Consider the following 23,727-nt stretch of genomic DNA (forward strand, 5'->3'; position numbering starts at 1 on the left):
CCCCGGGACCCGCCCCTGCACTGGGGCTCACGCTGGGGGATGCGGGAAGTACTCTGGGTTCTTTCTCGTGCTAAAAATGTGTTTCCCTTCTCTCTCTCTCCCGTCCCATATAACTATTTTTTTTTCATGTACTGCAGCCACTTTTATGAAAATCTAAACCAAACACAATTGTATGAATTGTCTTTAATGCACATCTTAATCTGCGCCAGGGGAGATTCCGACTGAACGTTTGGGGCCATTTCTTCATAGAAAGACTGATTAGACATTGGAAGGGGCTGCCCAGGGAGGTGGTGGAGTCACCGTTCCTGGAGGTGTTCAGGGAAAGACCGGACGAGGCACGCGGTGCCATGGTCTAGTTGACATGGTGGTGATTGGTCATAGGTTGGACTCAATGACCTCAGAGATCTTTTCCAACCTGACTGATTCCGTGATTCTGTGCATTTGCACAAGCACTACAGCATCTGCCGAAGGGCAATAGATCCATGTGTTGTTTGGTGCCTTACAGATGAACCTGGCTTTGTGGAGAAAGGGAGGTTTACAATGCAGTTACTGCTGCAAATGCATTGAAATCCTCCAGTTTAACACCAGCAGCAACATCACAAACACACCAGATATATCCAAAGTGGCATGCATGAAGTTAAATCAGAAAGATCTTCAGCTTCTCCTTGAGAAATAAGGGTGGGAGGTTGCTTGTTTAAGTAACAAGTTGAATCAAACCCATACAGCAACGATGCTATCTATCAAATGTCAAGATGCTTCTGATAGCTACTGTAATTTAAATGTATGCTCACTAATAAGAGGTCTCTCCTTCTAGGTCAAAATCTCTTCCCTATTTGTACAGGATATACTCCAATGCAAAACTATAGAAGGACAATTCAAGCAGCCTACCGAAGGAAATATGAAACTGAAGAGAACAAACTTTAACTAAGGGTCTAATCCTGGAAGTTGCTTAATATCCTCTGACTGGATTACAGCTAGCATTCTAGAAACAAAATGCTTTGTTTAGATCTGCAAACATTGCCATTAGGATGACAAAGATAAATATCATTCATTACTGAAGTAGGATCTCGCTCTACAAAGTGAAATAAACTGACGTAAATTGTTCTTTATGACATCCAGTAAAAGGTATTCTACATTTTTAAACAGTTTTAAAAAATCTAATTCAAGATTACACAGAAAAAAATTTCTTACCTGTCCTCACATATGAAAAAAATACTATAATCTGACGAAGATGTCAGAAAGTTACATTTTTCCAAACAAGTATAACTCGCTTTGCTTCCAAAACAAATTACAAAACTAGCTCCAAATCACAAGCTCTGGGAAGGACTGCTGACTTTGTCAGGTGTCATTCAGTCCTCACGTTCCCTGCGTCTGTTCATAGAATTCTGGGATATGCAGACACAATCACTGCTTTCTGGCACAGGTGCAAACTTTTCATTAACAATAAAATATAATACTGCCCTGTAGCCGTAGGTGACCCAGACGCAGTATGTGCTGGAGTTCAGTCACAGGTTTACACTGCACCCAAATTGCTAAAATCTTAGTAACGTGCCACACTTGGTATTCCTACTTAATTCAAGTTTACTATGATTTTATTCCAAGTAACTGAAAGCTGTTTGCCTTTGCAAAAGGGATGGCTTTTCTTAACAGCCTGATACACCGATGAAAACTTGGTTATCGCCATAGCAATCACTTCCACATTCAGGAGACAATGATATAAACACCGGATTGTGACACCACTGACTAATCTGCCGGTCACAATCTAGACTCTGCAACACCACTGGTAGGTGTATTTATGTGATGTCACTAACTGGGTTGCATCATCACCAAGTAAAATCAGGCAAGAAGCACAAAGGGATTTAGCAGAGCTTTGGCTGGGGCATAAAGCCACACCAGCCTGGTGTGGCAGCGCTCTGGCAGGACTCCCCTTGCTCTGCACTGGTTGGTGTTCCCTACAACTTCTTCCCTCGCTCAGCCTTTACACCTCAATCACACTGCTCCTCTCCACCTTTCATGTCCTTCCCTTTACCTTTCCTTCTGCCTCTGTCCTGCCTTCAGCGTTCTCCTTCCCTTCTTCACGCATTCATTTCCTTTTAAACCAATTCCACTAAAACCACGTAGGGAACCTCACCGTAACTGTACGGCACTGGAAGCCATCTGGCCAAGCACTGTCTCGTTCACGCTTGCCCCTCTTCCTAGACTGTCTTTTGACATTGCCATCTAGAAAAACTGGGATTTATTCTGGACAAGAATTAGCTACTGTTATGACTTACTTAACAAATATGGTTTTTAAATCTCATACCTGATAATTACCATCTATGTGCACTGGTCATTCACACCTGTGTAATAAACAAACAAGTTGCATCAGGTTTGTAGCAGTATTTTCGATTTCACAAAATGTGCCAGAGAGTCAAAACAAGATACTTTCTGCTTAATCTAAGCCTGTAAAATACAAGGGCCAGGCTTCAGAGTTGGCTGTAAAGAGCAGCAAAGCTTCTATACCCTCCATTACACACCATGCCAGGAAGGCTTTCCTTCTGTGCAACAGGCCTGTGGTCGCTAAGGGTAGAGCTGGAAAAGTGAGCCCAAAGCTGATTGCTGATCCCTGCAGAATAAACCTGAAGGCATCAAAGGGCTTAAAAAGAAGAAAAACAAAAGAAAAGCCCAGACAGAGTTTTCTTGAGCTCACTAGAAACTGAAGTGAAAGCAGGCATAGTGGAAAGGAATAGACAAGTGACAGCAGAAAACGAAGCAGGAAATGCCTTGTAGGAAAGAGATGGAAAAGCTGGGGGTGGGGGGAAGGATGAAGAAATAAATGAAAGCACAATGTGTGAAATATGGAACAGTTTGCTTTTCACTTCAGTCATATCCCTGTATGCAATCTTGCAGACATTCCTTAAAGATTCCCCTTTTGATTCTGTACTTATCTCTAAAGATAATGTAGACACTGTTGGAAGCATACAGACTATTCAGGGACAGGAAATGCAGTTCCATCAGCTGGACTGAGGACACTCTGAAATTACTACAATGTAAATTAATCAATTTTGCAGCAGCCTATATATTTTAAAAAGTCAGCCTGAAACCTGAAGTTTTATTGACGATAAAATCTTTAGCATGTCATTCAGACTCACTGAGCATTTATTGTCTTTACTCAGCACTGCACTTTCTCCAGGACTGACTGCTGTGTCCATCGGTCTTGCCACATGGGCTGACACTGGTGTAGTGAGAGAGCAGCACGTGCAGGTCCTTCACTGCACACTGTGCCCTGCCCTGATCCACTTTGCTCCGCAGCACAGAAACCACCCAGCTGCCCAGTCAGGAGTTACAAATGCCCCGGGTCCTAGTTCAGCAAATAAAAATGGTTTGCTACAATTTTATACTGACACAGCATGACAGAAGCATCCCAGCATCCAGACCAAGCTCTAAGATCACAACACAGGCACTGAACACACTCAGTGGCATTGCCACGACGCAATGGCAAGGGCTGCAGCCACTGCTGGGGCAACAGGGTGGTCTATGAGCAGGCACAGAATGCTTCTAGAATAGAGAGCAGCCACGTGAGACTTCGAAGAAAATACAAGCCCATTCCTCTGGTACAATACCTGATGTACTGCTGGAGGCAGAGTGCAGATGCTGAGGACTGGGGAGGTGTGTTCTGGCTCTGGAAATGTTGCCATTAACAGTTGTACAAGGGCAGCAATAGCCTCACGTGAGGACACAAGCATCCATCTCCTGTTCTGCTAATCCTTACTCTTGTTCACTGTTTCAGCAACATCCTAGCAGAAACAGCAGTGAAAGGTCTTTCACATATGCCTATTTCCACTCTTGGCATCCCCTTTATGCTCTCCCTCATCTAATCTGGCCAGGAACCAAGGAGCTTCACACGTGAGGAGCAACAAAACCAGTAACTGTGGAGGAGATGCTGCAAAGAAAGCATCCTGCATGCAGTGAGAGATGCTGCTTTGACCAATCCACATACTAACATGCTCAGCCAGGAAATATGTACTGGGAAGCCCATTTCATTTTGGATCAAAATATGAGACTCATTATGCAGTCATCCTGACTTTTCTTTGTCTGTGAAGCAGAATAAAACTGACATGGGGAAAGGACAGATGAACTAAGGGCAGACACCTTATTCAGGGATTTAACATTTTCAGACTTTATCTGTTCCAAAGGCCCTGTGGGTGCTGGTTCTTTTGCTCCTGACCCTGCAAAAGCATTCTCTTGACAATTTACCACAAATATCCTGAAATAATTTTTTATTCAGATCAAGCTAAAGTCTTTTTTGTTCATAAAGGGAGAAAAGTCATTCGAGGAAGGAACTTGTGAGCTTTCCAAGAAGTTATGATATTCATTGCCTGGCCTGCAATACTGCACGAAACTCTCTCAAATCTTCTAAACACTATTTGTGTTTCAGGGTTTGTGCTAAAGATGGATTAGGAAAGATGTAATTGCAGTGAAGCCCATGCAACTCACTATGGCCAATAAATTAGACTAGCATTGGTTGCAGGCATTGGACTTTGCTGATTCTCATTCTCTGGTTAAATCAGGTTCAGGGCCTTCACTCTGTGTAAGAAGTTAAGAGGAAAGTCAAACACCTCTCCTTCATGTCTGGAAAACAGTAAAAACTTTAAAAAGAAAAATGTATTTGACCAAGACTAAGTTGGTATTGAGAACGTAGACATACTGAGGTAGTGAAAGACTAGAAAGGGTAAAATACAAGGTCTGCTGAAGGCTATAAGTTTAAAAAAAAATGAGACATCTGTCATATTTCTCCACTGAAACAACAGAAAGGTTGCATTATTTAGGAGAATTCATAAAGCAAATTTACTTTTGTACTCTTAAAGACAGAAAAAAACTGTGTTAAAATAAAACATTCAAACTAGCAAAACAACTAAACTCACTTTAGAAGATACACAAAGGTCTTAGAATAACTGATTTGCTACTGTCTAAGTTAATTATTAAGTCTTCTCAATATATACTGTTTCAAAAGTTTAGTCTAAAAAACTTCACTTGCCTTTATCTACATACTTAAGAACCATCTGTCATTCAAGTTTTAGAGTAAGAAACAAAACACGGTGACTCTCTTTACTCAGTAATTCCAGAGGAGTAAGTACAAAAAAATAGCCAGCAGAAAACTGAGCTTTACCTGGACACTTTCAGCAAATAGTTATGGGAAGGAGCTTTAATTTCAAAATGGATAGAAGAGGTGGTTGGAAGTGCTGTGCTGTGCAGACACCCCACCCTTCAGCTATCCACAGGCAGCTGTCTGTTCCACCAGCTTGGCTCCTCCTTTGGGCTGTATTAACTGGACCCAGAGTAGCTGTCCCAAGAGAGCTCAACTACACTGAAGATAAGGCACTCCTGTGGCTCAACAGCTTCTTAAACATCATTACTCCAATGTAAGTGTTGATTGATTAAACTGCATAGAACGAACATTAAGCATTTTTGGGGCACACCCTTTATTTTAAACCTGACTCTTAAACCTATGTGTCCAGAAGGCACATGGCTCTTGATGATTAACTACAAGCTTTATTCCAGTTTATTAAAGTACAGCCTTAATTTAGCCTAACATCTAAGGGAGCTTTCTTACCTTCGTAACAATGTAACAATGAGCACAGTATTTTTAATTTATGAAGCTCAGATTTTACTACTACAGTAGTTTTAAAAGAAAGGTATACCTATAATTAAGTGCATAAGTCTTTCAAATAACGACTTCTGAATTAAATTAATCCTTTATGTATAACAAGGTGTCTTTTAAATAGTTAATTCAAAACTTTAACAGATATTACAGTAAAAAGCATGAGACAGTCGCTTGAGCAAGCAGTGTTGAAAACAGTGTATTATACTTCTGTAGATTTTTAACCTATACAAATACTCGTCTAGAAAAAGATCGATGAATAATCTTACCAAATACTTACAGACTTCAGTAATTCACTCAGGTGAGGTCAAACATAATAGATAATGGCTAATTTTAAAACACAAACACCAGACACAAGATGAGATTTAAACTGGTATGTTCCAAGTCCACTAAGGTAAACATCAGTTCAAGACACACCTCACCAGAAGTTTGAGGTATCTGGCACAGACTTAGACGTACTAAATTGTACCCACTTATGAAATCTCTAAAATACACCAAGTAACAATTCAGTCTGCTCTTTCCTCTTCCTCTATCAAGCACAGTTTAGCTCTGTATGGCTAAAACTATGCCTCTCATCTGCATGTTACAGTCACTTTATAGGACCACTGCTCTAAATCCCTGCGCTAAAATAACTAATTAAAATATCTGAAAAAGTAAAAACTTGCATCCAAACTGAGTCTTGTCTGTCACCTCAAGTCAGGACACCATTCTTAATTACCTCCTGCCTCTACTGAGTCAGCAGAGCCTCCTGGTTTGCCAGTATTTCCACGTAACTCTTTAAAACTTGCCTTTAATAGTCTTGTCTGCTCTACCTGTGCTTGAAATACTACTTTATCACTTAGCTCCAGACAGCTAGGGCAGCACATCCCCTCTTTTATCATTCACCTGTTCCCAACTTTTAAACAACAGCTTCATGGATTGAACTGCAACAGATTTGAAACTCTTCGCAGTCTACTTGCTAAACTGATTACCTTCCCAGATTACATCTCACTGACGTGCTTGCTCAGGGAGGAAGCTATTACTCTTTGTGAAGTCTGCAGGCACCATTTTTCTTAGTTATAATAATACTTAGAAACAGCTGTTGATTTCAGTTTTGATCAAATAGATTTGGCAAGTTTCTGTACTCCATACTGGTGGTTGGAGTTGCTGAATTTAATTTCATTCAACTGAAAGCAGCAGTGTTCATTTGGGTATCTATACAACATCTCAGTTCAACATATGTATATGTTATGGTGTCTTTCATGTAGTGGCAGCACCCAACTTCATTTACACGTCATCTGGGACAGTGTAAAAACACGGTGCACAAATAAGACGGAGCATAAAAAACTGGTAGAATGGCCAAGGCACAACCTGCTGAAGATGCTGGGCTATAAAGCAGTCAGAAGTTGTTCAAGGCTATGACTGTAGCCTTGCAAAAGAACAAGAGGAGGACTTGGCAGTTACCATTGCCCAAGAAATAGGATGGGATTTTATACCAGGTATAAAAGTATCTACAAAATCTGTGATGCCTGAAGTGGAACATGGACCTGAAAGGTGCTAACTTGAATGAGAGGCTCAGCCATAAGAAGACACTGGAAGATATACAGGATGCAAGGAAATGTAGAAAACAGTGCCAGAGTTGTTCCAGAACAGCCTGTTTAGAAATAATGACTAAAAAGTAATGTGAAAGCATCAACCAACTGCTCCTTTTATTTGTTAACATAGTATTTAAAAACAAAACAAACATTATTTTCTAGAAATACATTTAATGTCATACAATGGTAGGTAAAAAAATAGATATTTTAATTGCAAAATCTCACAATAATTAGATGCTAACATGCTGTCCAGTATACTCCAAGTATGTACAACTTATGCCCCAAAAAATGGTTATTTCACAGCTTTCTGTTCACTCTGATGCAAAGTAATGAAATAAATGGTGATTAACAGTTTCCTTGGCAGCTTCTTTTCCCAGCTGGATAACCATGACTTAAATTATAGATAAAATGACATTAAAGTACAGTAGTAGATCTCAGCACTACTATCTTAACAAAAAATTTCCATGCCGACAAAATAATCAGTATAAGTTTAGATGTAATACCATGGTTTGGGATCCAACCAACTAATTTACATGGGTTTAATACTGGGGGGTTTAGGCCACTTTTACTTCCTTAGGACTGTGTTGTATTTTAGCTTTTTATAGAGCTTTTTATTAAAAAGTTTGTGTTCTATCATACACACCTCGTCATGGATATAAGAGGGCTGAATCCTCAGAAGAAAGGAAAATAACCTTAATACAAAATGGTAACTCTGGGGGAAGTCCACTTCTCTGTAATGAGCCAGATGACCACACAGTCTGAAAAGAAAGGGGGGAGGAAAGGAAAAAAAGCCCTAAATTACAAGTGCATTTAGTTAGTATTTAGCTGCATTTATATATTTAATTGTAATTAGAGGCAAACTCTACATTTTACCAACAGCATAAATCATGACTGTAGTTTACAATGTCAATTCTGTGAAGTGATCTGCTCCTGCAAAACCTTGAAGTAGAGGACTGGACCAAGACACGTTCAGAGCTGGTGCAAAGTAAGAAGGAAAAGCCTGCATAGCTTCTCACATTATGAATCACAATCTTGCTCAACCAGGCAAAGAATATGTTCTTTGCCTTTCGGGCCTAAATGGAACCACTGTTTGTTCTGCCAGCTTTTAGCAAATGTAGCAAAGTATGAAAATGGCTACCTCACCCTATTTTTAAAATTTCTAAGACTGTCCAATTCAGGCACCCCAGGCTCTTTACTCTGTTCTTTGCATACTCTCTCCGTAGGGTTCCCCTCTCATCTTCCTAACACTATGTCATGGGATAATAACCCATTCATTTATTGTCCTTTGTGTGCTAAATACAAATTGCTTTCTAGAAATAAGAGAGAAAAGTTAAGTCAATGGAGTAACACAGGAAATATTGAAGCAAACATTGACCAGCTCAACAGAGAGTAATTAGTCCTGGAGCAGCCTTCTGCTTAATTACTTTGCAGCTTTCGTGGTGAAAATGTTAATGAAAATGATGAGGTGATTTTATTGATGAAGTATAAAATGAAAATAGCAGACTGCACCTGCTGGTAACAACTGTCAGACTGAACAAAAGACGGCACAGAGGATAAACTGCAAAGATAGCTCTGTAAACATTAAGTTCAGCAGCTTAGGTTGGAAAAATACCCTCTTCTGAGTAAGTCTCAAAATTGTTTTTAATAAAAGTGGTAAGTTTAAAATACTATAAAATCTAGCTGCTTCAATTTTGGAAAAAAAATACTACACACTGATATGGGGATTCAGGTGCTATTCACCACATAAACCCTATACATCTCCTAACTTACTGGGTATTGCCTTGGGATGTGAAGAAGCACAGTTTAAAATTTTCCCTGTCTTTGATTCAGAGCAGCTGTCTTAAATATTCACCAGAACAAGGACTGGGATCTGTCTGTCCCAATTTACAGGTAAGTGTGCTAATTACTAGACTATAGAGCCATTTGCTCACTCCCTCTGGCCCAGCAAACATTTACATTTTACCTCAAACCAGAGGAACAGACAGACCCGTCCCGAGTGCCACAGAAGCTGCACTTCAAGGAGTAGAGTCTTTGTTTAAAGCCTCCCGAAGTCTGGCAGATTGGAAATCTGAAACTAGGTCTCTCACACTGTATATCCCATTCTCTGCCCTACCTTACACTCCCCAAAAGCATTACAACGTTTTTCACACATTGTAATACCTCATCACATACAGAATCATAGAATAATTTAGGTTGGAAAAGACTGTTAGGATTATTGAGTACAACTCCTGTCACTTAAAGACTTCCACAGAAAAACAGTTTAGAATCCAGTTTAAAATGGAAAGTTTTAAAATAAAAGGAATTGTAAAAGCATTTCAGCAGCCATTCGACTGATCTCAGTTTTGCTGACACTGTAATCACACTTTAGTCCTAGGATTAAACCATTTCAGTAGTCCCAGTTAGGCCATGCTGATTTTTGGGGAAAGAGAATTTCTAAGTTTGTTTTCAGTTCTACTATACATACACACATTTGCATAGGATAAACCCTTATATCTGAGGGAATAGATGTTGTTTTCCAATGTTAAGTAAGTGTCAGATGTATAATTAACTACTTGCATTGCAAATGATATAATGGGAAATTTAACTGGTAAGAATTTAAATTCAAATCTTGTTTTATGAAGGCTATGACAGTTTGCCATTAACATTTTCATATATTACATATGAAAATGTAGGCTTAAAAACAGACTTTGCATGCAAGATTATTCATACAAACATACACCAAAATATCCACTCATTCAATGTGTACATAAGATTTACTCAAATCCGTGGTAAAAGGATTATTACCTATACTCCCTTAAAAAAAAAAAAAGCTTCTTATTCATACAAAAGAATGAATCTATAGAACCAAAGCTCTTGTAATGTAACACTTGTGCTTGCATTATTCCAACCTATTTCTGTCACAGTGGATATGTGAAAAGTAACGTGAAAAGGAAAATAAAGATAAGGAAATAAATCCACAGAAAGACAGAAAAACTGCATTCATGGAAAAACTACTTATTTTAAAGGGGAATATCTAATACTTGAAAAATCCAGAATATATCACTAAGACTGTGTTGGGGCTATTGATCTCTGAAGAATACCATTTAGAAGTATATACAGATAAAGATTTAAGATGTTATTCAACAGACTAATGAAATCTCATTTTACATGAATGTAACTCAACCTCTTTTCCAAAAAAATGCCCTCCAATTACACACATGAGAAATTCAGGAGATTCCAAGCCATCTACAGAGTTCATCTTTTCCCCTCATAATCACCAGTACATTCCTCTTCTGGATTAGGGTTTCATGATACAACCAATGGCAGAACCAAAGTCTATGATCCAGAAGCCATATGTACTTTACCCATGGAACTTATGAGAAACACTATTTTAGATATTTCCTATTCCTCGGAGTAAATACTGCCAAAGTCCTACATTCATTCAGCAGAGCTTTTGATGTCTGTCTCTGGCCATTGTCAGCACCCTTCAAGTAGAAAACTCACCAATTTTTGCTGAATGTGAAGTGAGAAGGTATTAAAGGAAGAGCGAGATGTTTGACACACATCAGGCAGATACTTAAATATCCATATAACTTAGTACAAGACTGGATTAGCTGGACTATCATTCTCCTTGCTATTTAGGTCCTCTGAAGAAAATAATTTTACTAACAAATAGCATGACTGTTTTGATATACACTTAATTGAAAGAAAAATTTTCTTTTCACTTGTAAAGGCAGGATTTGGGAACAGTTCTCCAGTAAAGACAGACGCTAAACTTCCTCAATAGAACAAAATATTTTCTTTTCTCATGTTTTGTCTTTTTCACTTTTCCAGTAAATGAAGTGTCTTCTTTTACTTTTCTCCATGCAAATAATACAACTGATGATTGCTGATACACTTAGATGAAACAGTGGTAGAGACCTTTTCACTTATAATTATTTTTTTAAAAATATGTTCTGGAGGCATTAATTGCCTGCTTATTTGAACTCCTGTTAATTTTAACTTTGATTAAGGACAACAGAAAAGTTGTATAGTGACTTAGAAAATCAATTTCCTATGCTTTTTTGGAAGCTGGGGACAGAGGAATGGAACCATTTTCCCATTCTTTGGAGAGCTGTGGCACAATTTTTTTTCTAAAATACTATGGAGAAGTGAAGTGAGTTAATCTAGCTGCTACTCTTGCCATGTGACTCTAGTTGTTGATTTTGTCTCATCTCCTCTCTTCTCAAAAGCTCACTTTGATCACTCCTCATGTTACAATTTGTCTACTCACAATCCAAGACTATCCACTCCACACATACCGCTTCCTACAAATGATTGGAACTATACGTGAACACATAGCTGTGTACACACCCTGTATTTGTCATTTGTAAAAAAAATATATACAGGACTTTACTTTCAGGAGAACTTTCCAAAATATATTTTAAAAAATGTGAATACTTACTTCTCGTTACACAGTTTAACTGTACACAGCCAATAGTCAGGGTTCATGGCTGTAAGTAAACCACATTTTTCTTGCAAAATTCCCTTCAGGCTATGCCCATGAAAACAACTCCCATCTGTGTTTTCTTCAGACCACCTTAACTGAAAACTTGAAGGATTTGGCTTTTCAGCACGTCGCACCGAACCAGACAGCTTGCCAAACTGATTTTGTAAATTCACAACCATTTCTGTACAAACAGAAAGAAAATAAACCAAGGCAAAAGTATTAAGTATTAGAATACTGTTTAGAGTTGATTAATACAGGAAGAAAATGGGGTATCTGTGGGGTTTTTTATTTCTTTTTTTTTCTTTAAACCTCTGTGAGAAATACTGAGAAATCTTGTAAGTCTGTATGTTCTCTCTGCCACTCTATTTAAAATTCAAGTCTTTACATGTTTTAGTGAAAAGATTTTTAAACATAATTCAAAATGCCATGTCTTTCATACCTAATGATATTAGTAGTGGGGCACTCCTACTAGGATTTTTATGCTGATAGGAAGCACATTCATACACACACAGACTCAAGGTTAAGCTTTTCATAGTGCAAATTTCAACTGGAAAAAAAATCCAAGAAAAAAGCCCACTCTCCTTTGCCCACTGAATGAATGACAAACTTCCATAAGTTACTGAGAAGTGCCAGAAGGTATCATGATAGATCAGCACACACAGTATGACTGCCTAAGCCTGTTTTCCTAGGATAAAAAGAAGGTTAAAAACCATTGTTGCTGGAGCTTTGACTTCTTTTCATGACCTGGATTTGAAGAAACTCATTCATACATTGAAAAAAAAACCCTGAGAAAAAATCCTAAATTAATCCAAGGACTGGAAAGTTTATCTTTCAAGTGGATGCTAAAATCTATAATCAAAACCAAAGGTTTAGGAAGGTTTCTGAAAACCTGTATCTAGAATGTAAGTGTTCTTACGTGTGATACTCTTTGTCCCTACTACTGTACATTTGTTTTAAGATGAATCTTGTCTGTTACAATGGCATTATGTGATATTCCCTGTCACAGCAGCAGTGGTAATCTCAGTGGTCTTCTTCTAGCTCCATGAGGAATCTCTTTTATTATAAATGCAGGAATTAAAGGGCATCTGAGCAATGATCAGCTTGAAATAAATTAATCTAAACATGCCTTTCTATGGAACATGAACTGACTGCAGGATCACCCTTACTGAATTTTGAAGAGTAAGAACATAAAAAAAACCTCACTGTATTCTTGAAAGAGAAATCCAACATGAGTAATTCAAACCAAATGGGATTATACAACTTGTTTAGAAGTCCCTGAAACTGAAAGAGCATATAAATGGAAAAATACCGCTTACCACACTTGACATCTCTCTCCAAATACCTGCTGCTTTCTAGATAATACTAAATGTAGAATGAAGAACTTCAGAACTAATTTGGTTGAATAAAATTCTAGTTTTACATATTTCCATAGATAAGTGGGTTTTTGTTGTTTTGTTTCTTTGCTTTTATGTCAATGTAAACCCCAGTAATTTCTTATAAGTACTGCCAGAGTTACTTAAATACAGTAGCTGTAGCTGCATCCCACCATGTGCAGCTGGCTACTTATGTAAAGTCTTCCTTGCTTTCTGCAGTAGATTCCAAGAAAGAGTGGGAGAGAAGAGGGACGTGCAAGTCTACCAAAGGACTTAACAATTCACAAGGAACATTGATATAAAGGCAGCTGACAAAACAGTGAAGATGGGGACAGAGTACTCATTCCCAGATGTGGTTCAGTAGGTTGTTGGGAAGACTGGCAAAGGCAGTTTCAGTTATGTGTGTTTGAAAAATTCCAGCCACGGGTTGTAAAACAGTACTACATTAATTGTACCCGGAGATGAAAGAGAGGAGAGAAAGTATTTTATGATGTAAATGTTATCAGTCAGGCCTGCAGATTTCCTATGATGGGAAAAATCTGAGCAGATTTTTGCATTGCTGGGAAGAAGCAAAGTTTACTCACGTCTTCTCTTTAGAACTCTAGATTTATTCTTGACTGAATAAAACAGTGGTTTTTCACATCTCCACAGGTACCTACCAGTAAGAGACATAAGAATTGTTAAGAAAAAGAAAGCTAGAGCAAACAAATGAAAGAATAATAATTTCTTACAAATACTGCTAGAGTTTTAAATTAAAACCAAAATAATCTAATGGTTAGTGCTTTTAAAATCCACTCTCCCCCAACAGAGCCAGAAAGTCTTTTTCAGAGCAGGCAAACCAAGGCATGTAAGCCTAGGTGTACTATAATCAGTTAATTGTTCAGCTGTACAAGCTATATGTCACAGAAAGTGAGCATTTAATTAATAAGCTTGATAAACATTATGAGTGTAAATAAAAAATTAAGATAGGGACTTAATCATACTATTCGCTCAAGCTTGGTGGAGCAAATTTCTAACCTTTTTAATTTCTGTGAGGATAAGGATTTCACGTAAAACTGTCTACTTAAAGAAAAAATACTTTAAAACCTCTTACTTGGCTCTTTCTTCATCCAATTTCTTTTGCTCCACATCCAAGGAATGTTTTACCACTTCGTACCACTTCTTGAACTCAAAATACAGACCACCTGAATAAAACAGACACATTTTAGGTTGGGAAGAGATGAAAGAAATGTGCAGTACACAGAAGGTGGTCTCTGCACAGTTAAACCCTGCATCTTCTACCTGTATACAAACCTATCCCGAATGCGATGTGCCTAAAGAAAACTTACTTGACCTACTAATTCTATAAGAAAGAGAAATGCAGAAATACAGTGAAAGAATAGCATGTCATAAGAAGTGCAAAGTAGCCCCTTAGCTTAGACTTCGTAGATTTAGAACAAATCAAACCTTTTCCCTCTTTTCTAAAAAGTTAAGCCCAGCAACTACCTCCTCTCTACCAAATGAACTAGTGCTCCACTGTGTGAAGTACCTTCACCTGTTTGAAAGCTGAATTCAAGGGATTAATGAAACTATACCTCAAGCCTAGGTTTAAACAAATAAGATCTAAAGAAGCTCAGATGTAAAATTTCACACAATTTCATCAGCTCATCACTGTCTATACTACTGCCCATGAAACTGTACAGGGTTGGAAGGATAAACTAGACAATGGTCTTCACTTTGTATCAGCCTCCCATGCTTTTGAGCACAGGAACTTCACTCATTGATATGTGAACAAATACTAACCAGCACATGCAAAAGCATGAAAGTATATGACATGTAGGACAATCTTTATCATTGATCCTCCAAAGAGGCACAAAACTGAAGCAGACCAACTGGGTAGAGTAAGGATAAGAATTCCAAACAGAAATAAGGTGGAGATTTATATATTTAAAATACAATCAACTCTTCTTCCCTGTGGGTGGATTATCTGCATTGTGAATTAACCAGACTTTGCATTTCCCCATCACCCCAGCTGCACTGCATGCAACGCTTGCATCATGCTCAGCTGTGCCAGCCAGCTATCTGAACTGCTCTGAAGGTGAATATACTGTTCTTACCATCAAACTTACGTATGTTTTTTTATTATCTGCAGTTTTGCTATTTGTATTATCCTGCCACAGGATGTCTAGATGAAACAAATATAGATGGGCTCGAAAAGCAACAGACACATAAAGGGAAGAAAGACCCTACAGTAGTTCTTGAAATTCAAAGGTGTGAATACAAGTTCTTTTAACAACTCCTTAAACCCAGAGGTTTAAGTAAATACTCCTAAACTGCTCGGAGGGCAGTTTGGGGGGTGGTAGAAATTTGTATTAAACTTCATATGAAATATTAAGCATCTGTCACACGCAAAACCATTGTCAGAGACATGATGCTACACTGTAATAACCATTTACCTGTCCAGTACTGTCAGTCTGATGTTCATGTAGCTGAGCTGAATGGAAAATACACAGCTCTGTGACACACACATACATATACATGTATCAGTCACATTTTATTTGAACATAAACTGTATTGTGTATGTGTGCAGTTCATAGAACACACACACTAGGTAACTACAAGTATCTATTGTACTGCTTCCAGTGTGTCTTGAAGAATTGTAGGAGCTGAAATACTATTTTTTAAGGACTAGAGAAAGGATAGTTAACAACTGGGAATGGAGTCAACATAAACTGAATCTGTAAAACTCAGTGTTAACCATTATTCATTTCAGCACTTTGGGAAAATGCCAGAGGCAGTTTTGAGCTCTGGCACTAATCACTGCTCTAACAGAAATTCTCACATCAGCTCCTCTGTGCAGCTGCTCACCATCACCCCAACATTTAAAGGACAGGGACAACATAACAGAGCATATGGATCAATTTGCACCAGCAGATTTTAAAGTAAAAAAGTGGGCAAAGAATGAGCTGCTAATTCCCAAGGGCAATGAGACTTGTTAATAAGGGAGAAACCCCATTAAGACATTAATGGCTTTGAACCTCAGCTTGTAAAGCAGCTGCACATCTCTCACTCTTGTCACTATCACGTACTTCGAGTTTTCAAGGGAAATAAAAAGGAAAAAAAGAATCCACAATAAGTTGGTGTATCCACTTGAAAATTATCAGTTTTAGTTAACAGTGATGATTGTTTCTAGTTACAGCAGTAATTGTGCTCACACATGGCTAACACCAATTTTATTATTGACTTAAGTTTTAAAAAATAGCAGAAGGGTCAAAACGGACCCAAAACTGGATGGAAGACTTAATAGATAAACCACTGTAACACATCTTGGATCTTATCTTCAACTGTGAGCTGGATGAGGCCATGGAACATCTTCCTGAAGATTTCTAATCTTTGATTTGGTCTTTCTGCCCTCAAAGAACCATGTTCACACCATTATCTTCTCTATCTTAATTGCTGCTAGCTTTTCCACACTCTCTCAAGATTATTTGGACTAAGAAACTAGATTACATCTGAAATATGTTACACACTAAGACATTTTATTTAACAAGACTAAACAAGTTTGGATTTTATCATAAATGTGGTTTGATGCCCCTAGTATTTGCCATTTACGATCAAAGTGCATTCCCTCTTTATGTGTATCCATTCATCTTCACCCAGCAAGCACAAAACTCTAAAACAAGAGGCAAACATGCACAAGCAGAAGCAGAGGTACCTAGCAAAATGTGTACCAAACTCCCTTATCGAGCACAATAAGAATTATGCAAGTGCACTGAGGCTATTTTATGTGAGCAGAATCTACTCTTTTCTCTGAATAAAGATTTGTCCTAAAAGAATAAATGACAAAACCACATTTTAATGATCAATAAGACAAGTCTTTTTAAGCTTGATTACAAAGTTGTTTCACTTACTAAATCACAACATTGCTTCTACTAGAATATTTATATACCTTCTTTGTTATTTTTATTTCTTTCTTCAGCAAAGTCTGAAAGTAACCTGAAAAAATAAAAAAATCAGGCTGTTTTGCAGATCTAAATACTGCACTTTTTACATGAAGTTCAAATACAACTGACAAAAATGACACCCTAATTTTATTCCAAGTTTCAGATTCAAAACAATGATTTTTAAAAATAAGTAATATTTCATGTCTAAAATACTTTCAGGTGTACATTTTAACCTACTGAACTGAACTGAAATTCTAATACTATAAATTTAATTCTAAAGAAGGAGCGCTCCAAAAAACAATCATTTGCACTATTTGAAATTTGGGCTTTGCTACAGATTTGCCTTTACACTTACCATTCATAGTGATCATCTAATAAAAACAGTAATTTGAGCACAACTACAATAACTGCTGCAGCAAGAATATCATATTTCACTTTTCTTGTTGACTTATTTCCAGGTACAAGAGTCAGGAAATCCACTTCTCCAATACCGATTTTTTTCACCACTCGACAAGTCCAATTATGCAATTCATCTGATTAATATAAATAAAAACATAAAAGGAGTAGGTTAAGACAAACTAAAAATATTTTTACAGTGCAAATATGTTGGTCATTTGAGGAAAACAATATTTAGATATTTTAGGACCATTTGACAGCCATTTTTTTCAGGCTGAGTATTTTTAAAAATACTCAGCAACCTTCACTGCACTTCCATGAAAAACACTTATGACATTACATATTCACATGGAGAAAAAAAGAATCACATATTTAATAGTGTTTTGATGTTACTCAAATGATGCTGTGAGATCATCCTGAATGTTCTTCTGGGTAAGCCTATCACAAATCCACATAAATATAGTTTCGAAAGAAACCCCAAAAGCCAAAAATTCGTCACAAGATTTTTTTCCTGCATGTTGACTGAATACCCATGGGAGGACAGATTCAGCACTGCATAGAAGAGGAACAGGGGCTAGTTTTAAAGCAGCTGTTTGGGTATGAATAGCAGTTGGATCGTGGCAGGGCAGCATTTGCTGCTCCCCTGACAAAACCTGGCAGGTTAGACCCGGCTTTACCTCACGCAGCTCCATCGCACCCTCGCACCCGCTAGCGCAGGTTGTGCCAATAAGATACAACTGCAGTCCACAAGCAACAGTGTATCTATACAGTCTCTTATTACTCTGCTTATTTTTCACAGATACAAATCCCCCAAATTTCTCACCTTTCCTGTTCAGCAAGAAATACAGGAGCTGATTACATCACCAACAGATTCCACAAAGGTTAGCAATGTATGACTAAGTACAACCTTAATCCAGCTATACTTACAGTCTCTTGCTGCTTACAAACAGGTCAGCAGGAACTTGTTTTTAATCCTCTCGTACAAAACAGTAAAACTTAACCAAAGTCTGGAAATTATATCTTCTTATAAATACTAGCAGTATATTTTATTTCAGATACTTTAAATGGCCTCTTCCTTAGTACTTAAGTGTCCTAAGAAACACTGCCAATTCGTTGCTTATTTCTTTGGGGGAGTTGTTAGACAACAGCAGCAGGCTTTTTTCAATTCTTAAAAAAATATTTCTACATGCCAAAAAACATAGTTGCAAGGAAAAAGTAAAGGACATTATATTCTTCTTCTACAGTAATTTTCAAAGAGCACTGCAATAAATCTGAAAATGACAATTTTCTAGCCTTTGCTTTGATTCAATTGATACTTCACAATTTGCAAAATAAGGTGACCCTCTATAGGATCACAACACTGGTGTAAAACTATGAAATCAGAATTTCTATTCCGGAATTTTAGGCCTGAATCTGTTGGTTATCTTATTTTCATTCAACTGTGAGTAAACAGAAAACCCAAGCACCTTTATTCAGTGTAACTAATTGCAAAATAAGACACTAACCCCCTACCCTATTCCCAAATTGTTGGAATACTTTGAGGAAAAAAATTAATTTACAGGCTGTTTGTCTGTATAACTCATTTTCAGTGACAGTGGTATTTGACAGAAATTATGGTAACCCAACAGATAGACCAATGTGTCCTAGTGTGTGAACTTTCTTTGACAATTCAATATTCAAGACTTAAAGAGTCAATACTTTAACAACACACAGTTTTAGAACTAAATCATAAATACAGTGAAACAGCAGCTGATCTGTCACACAGTGTCAATATTAAAATTAACGCTAATATGCAATATTATATAATATAGAAAACATATTCTATATTAGAGAATATACAGTCGTTATTATATATGAGAATTCAAGAGCTAAGCAATCAGGTCCCAACTTCATGAATCAGTTAGCTAAAGTTAATAAATCACATGAATTCAACTAGTGCCTCTTAGTTCACATGGATACTGAAAGATTTGAAATGAAGTATCCACTCCACAACTTAGAGAGCCAACACCAGAGTGCCCTTGCATATCTGGGCCTATAATACATACTCTAAATGTTTGATGAAGGTGCTTTCTATAGAAAAAATATCTTTCAGTTCAAGCTTAAATGGGAATAAATTAGGAGGAAAAGAGCAGCAATTTTCAAGTAGTAATTCAAGCCTTTTTGCCAGAGTTTAATAAGCCACAGAAAAGTTTTATCAGCACAGGCTAGGGAAAATATTTACCAGGTAAATTAGCTTCCATCAGGTACTTGATGCACAACATGTCTGGATGAAGAAAGCAGCTGTCTGTTATATCTGGAAAACGAGGTAGGTCTAAAAACGCCGCAAGCTCAAGCATTTTGTTGTATACTTCTTCATACACAGGCCATGACTGAAAGACACCATTAGAAGGTGTTACTCATTTGCTCTATTACCATATTTGTTAATGATTTGAAATTAGTTATTAATGTTAAATTCTGTATTGTTTAATACAGGATTATTTATACAGACTCTTTTAGCACTCTATGACTAAACACACGTGCAAGAATGGAGCCAGACTGCAGTACTGCAAAGAGAGACCTGTGCTAGTTTCAAATCCCATGAAATATATAAGGAACAAATAGAAAGTTGTTTCAGACCCACAACCAACACTCTACCTTTTTTGTAAAGTGATCAGTATGTCTCCAGATGCTACAAAACTGAAAGAGCTTTCGAAAAAAAAACATTACAAGTGCAATTGATGATGAACTGTCTAAAGAGCTAAGAGATCAGAAAACCACAAAAGGTGGAGGTTGGCAGGGACTGCATAAAAACACCAGGTCCAAGTCACTGCTTGGGTCACCTAGAGCAGACTGCCCAACACTATGTCCAGTTGGATTTAAATATTTCCATAGATGGCAGCTTCACAACACCTGTGGGAAATCTGCTCCAGTGTTTCTGTTTCACCAATCCTTATGTACAAAAGAAAAAACATTTTGTTTTCCCTCACACTTAAATGGAATTTCTTGCATTTCAATTTGTGCTCATTTCCTCTCATCCTGTCACTGGATACCATTAAGGAGGATCTGGTTTTCCTCCTTTGCACCCTCCTGCAGATATTACATCACACTCGCCCTGAGTATTCTCCAGTTCCAGGATGAAGTCGCAGCTCTCTCAGCCTACCCTCATTTGTAAGATGCTCCACTCCATCAGCTTCACAGTCCTTTACTGGACTCACTCCACTGCATTCACATCTCCTTTGCAGTGGATAGCCCAGAATTGGACCCCAGCACTCCCGGTGTCTCTTATCAATGCTGAGCAGAGAGGAAGGATCACCTTCCCTGAGGACTTGTGCAGTCACCACAACCTTTCAAAAATTATTGGCAGTGACATTGAGATGATGCCAGCCAGCTGCCTCAGCACTTGTGGCAGCATCCCATCACAGCCCATGAACCTTCATACATCCAGTTTGTTCATATATTCCCTAACCTGCTTCTAAAAAACTGAGGTAAAAAAAAGACATTCATCACTTTAGCCTTCTCCTTGGTCTTTGTGAGCGTATTCCCATTCAGCAGCAGGCCCACATTCCCTAGAATCCTTCCACAGAATCTTTAATGTAATGTTATTTAAAAAAAAAGAATTCCATATTTGCATATTTATTAGTGAAAATAAATCTACAATTCTCTTTTCAAAACTATTGACTGCATGAGGAAAATTCTCCCAATTTCTACTGAAGCTTTCCTGCTACTGAAGAATATAACTAACAGACAGATTTTGACATGTTTACTCATAATGAACTCAACAGGACCTGAGGTTTGTGTAAGTATAGACTGTAAGGTTTGACCCTCATTTCTTAATACCTGAACTGTTTCATTAAACATTCTTAATTCTCTGTATTTTAAGTGATTACTTGAATTTACCTCTCAAAGCAATAATTTAGGTTGTTCAGGCTACTTTACCATTTTAAATGCATAAAAAGTAATGCTTTTTCTGCTTTAGTTGGTGGTTCTAATTCAGCAGAGCACTTTATCATGTATTTATATTTTATAAAGTCAATTTGCGCATATGGAACCCTCCCTTAATAGAAATTTAGCAGGTGTTTACACTTTGTGCACAACTTCAAAACTTCCTCCAACAAGGGTGAATTAAATGTGGTTTTATCCAATAATTCGTTTTCATAAATTTTAATATAAGCTATGTAGCCAGTGCTTAAATTTTGAGTGATTACCAACATTTCATTTTCTTTTTTTAAATGATCTCCCCTCAAACTGCAGTTCAGACTTGCTTAACTGTATGAATACACGCTGAAGCAAATGAATAATTCTGCTGTCACTTACTATTACACATGTAACTTTTTGCAACAGTTAGGAAGTTGTATCATGTTCATTAAAGTTTCTAAACAGTGTTAAAAATTGGCTCAGACTGCTCCAGGACTAAATTGAGAAACAAGAAAAACATGCATTACAAGAGTTTTGCAGTAGACCAGGCTCACAGTACTTTCTATTCCTTTTAAAAAGCAGTGCTAAATTGAATACCAAAACGATCTTGGAACACAACCTGAATCATATGTAACTTCTCTTGAGTGTAGTGGGAGAAAAATTAAAGTCTCAGATAATTCAAATAAGAACATTACATAAATATTATTCCTAATTAGATATGAAGGAAATATGCTTTTCCCTTTAATGAAAAGAATTAGTAGCTTCTTAATAACATATCACAGATGAAAATAATTTACAACACCAGGAATTCAGTCACTTGAAGTAATCCCCTTCTCAAACATTAAACTATCACCAGTGGAGCTATCTGCACAGTCTAATTTAATACCAAGGTACTTTAGGAATACAGCTCTTAATTGAAGGACTCAAGGTAGACACCTCTATCACCTTCTACCTGAGCTTCTCTCACTGTACCAGGGCAAGGAGACAGCCTTCCTATCCTAAGCACTATTGAATCATACCTTCCTTGCCAGGCCCAACACTTACTTTTGTTTCAAAGCTTTTGTTTGCAATTTTATAAAAATTAAGACTGAGAGCTACCACTTGGCTTATTTTAAAAAGAGTGTTAATAGACAAAAACAGTTCCTCGTTGATGTGTGTTCATAAGATATCTAAACACATTTGGGACATGCAGATTTAGGAAGGGCATCCTAATAGACCACAAAGATCAACCAAATCAATTTCTACTTTCCAGGGCTTAACCCCCTAAGCTCAAAAACATTCACTGCAGTACTCCTGTTGCTACAACGCAGCTCTGAGTCATGACCACGCTTCCAGGAGTACAGTCATCTCTGGAACTGTGAGCTGCAAGGATAAGCTGGATCCAGCACAAGATCACACCTCCGTGGGATACATCACAGCAAAGGGCCAAAGGCTGAAAGGTCGAGGACTGAGGAGACTACTGGGTTATTTTAGGAGTCAAGCACTGGCTGTTTTCACCAGTCACTGCATACCCTGTTTAATTCTGGAAGAGCTGTGAGTTCATACAGCAAATCTTTTATTCTGCAAATATTTTATTCTTTTATTCAAACATACTGCAAGGGTTAAAAGAGAAAGAACTCCCAAATTCCACACAACCAACACCATAAGTGTTGGGACAGTATTAAAAAAAAGCAAGATACAGCAAAAAAGCAGCCTCAAAATTAATAAAAGTTATCACCTTCTATCTAGCTACATATCTCTGCCAACAACAGCAACAAAAACCAAAAAAAAAAAAAAAAGAATCTGATAAAACAAGTTGCACTGGAAGTCAACCAGCAAATCCACTAGGAAAGTAAGATCCAGAGCTGGGGCCTCCTTCTTTCAGGTAAAAAAACTCTGCCTCCAGCACCCCATGATTAAACCCCAAGGGAGGAGTACTTGGACAACAGAGGACAGTGTTAGATCATATGCCATGCTCTCTCCAATTGTAACTTTCACTTATCCAATCATAAATTAAAAAATTCAAGTTGTATTTCTGTGCTAAATATTAGGACAACTCCTCTGTCCATCAACACATGGAGTCACTGAACTCTCACCTTGTTTCAAGAACCTGGGAAACAGTATAAAAGCCACAAATAAAACTCAAGTTACAAACTCTTGAGGGCACCTAATAATTCCAGGAAGACTGACAGAAAACCCTTTTAAAGTTATGCCACTTGCTAGCCTTTTCTGGAGTTTCGCAAGCTGAGATTTCTTCAAGACTGATCAAGAATGCTGACAGAGCCTGTAACTTGTCTAGATGGGGTACAGAGGTTACCAAGAACTTTTCTTAAGCTTTGTCTTTAAAATCTTTGCATGTTATTCCCACATGTGACAAATAAGGTAGCTACAGGTCTTCTCCAGAAAGCAGTACAGAAGATTAGTACTACTTGAGAGTACTTCCCCCTGCCCTCCAAAATACACACTTGAGTCAGTGAAG

General features: G+C 37.7%; 1 protein-coding gene across 1 annotated transcript in view; it reads right to left on the bottom strand.

Moving 5' to 3' along the window:
* Positions 1-7,366: 7,366 nt before the first annotated feature.
* TAF1B (TATA-box binding protein associated factor, RNA polymerase I subunit B) overlaps positions 7,367-23,727 on the bottom strand; it is a 46,044-nt gene continuing 29,683 nt past the window's right edge. The window contains exons 9-15 of the mRNA XM_018088841.2: positions 19,597-19,744; positions 17,335-17,512; positions 16,985-17,031; positions 14,150-14,240; positions 13,641-13,711; positions 11,639-11,864; positions 7,367-7,973 (exon numbers count right to left, since the gene is read on the bottom strand). Of these exons, the coding sequence (XP_017944330.2) occupies positions 7,781-7,973; positions 11,639-11,864; positions 13,641-13,711; positions 14,150-14,240; positions 16,985-17,031; positions 17,335-17,512; positions 19,597-19,744 (954 nt within the window). The 3' untranslated portion in view covers positions 7,367-7,780. The remainder of the gene's footprint in view (positions 7,974-11,638; positions 11,865-13,640; positions 13,712-14,149; positions 14,241-16,984; positions 17,032-17,334; positions 17,513-19,596; positions 19,745-23,727) is intronic.

This window comes from Manacus vitellinus, unplaced genomic scaffold, assembly GCF_001715985.3.
Source record: "Manacus vitellinus isolate BGI_N305 unplaced genomic scaffold, ASM171598v3 scaffold_11_pilon, whole genome shotgun sequence".
Lineage (NCBI taxonomy): Eukaryota > Metazoa > Chordata > Aves > Passeriformes > Pipridae > Manacus > Manacus vitellinus.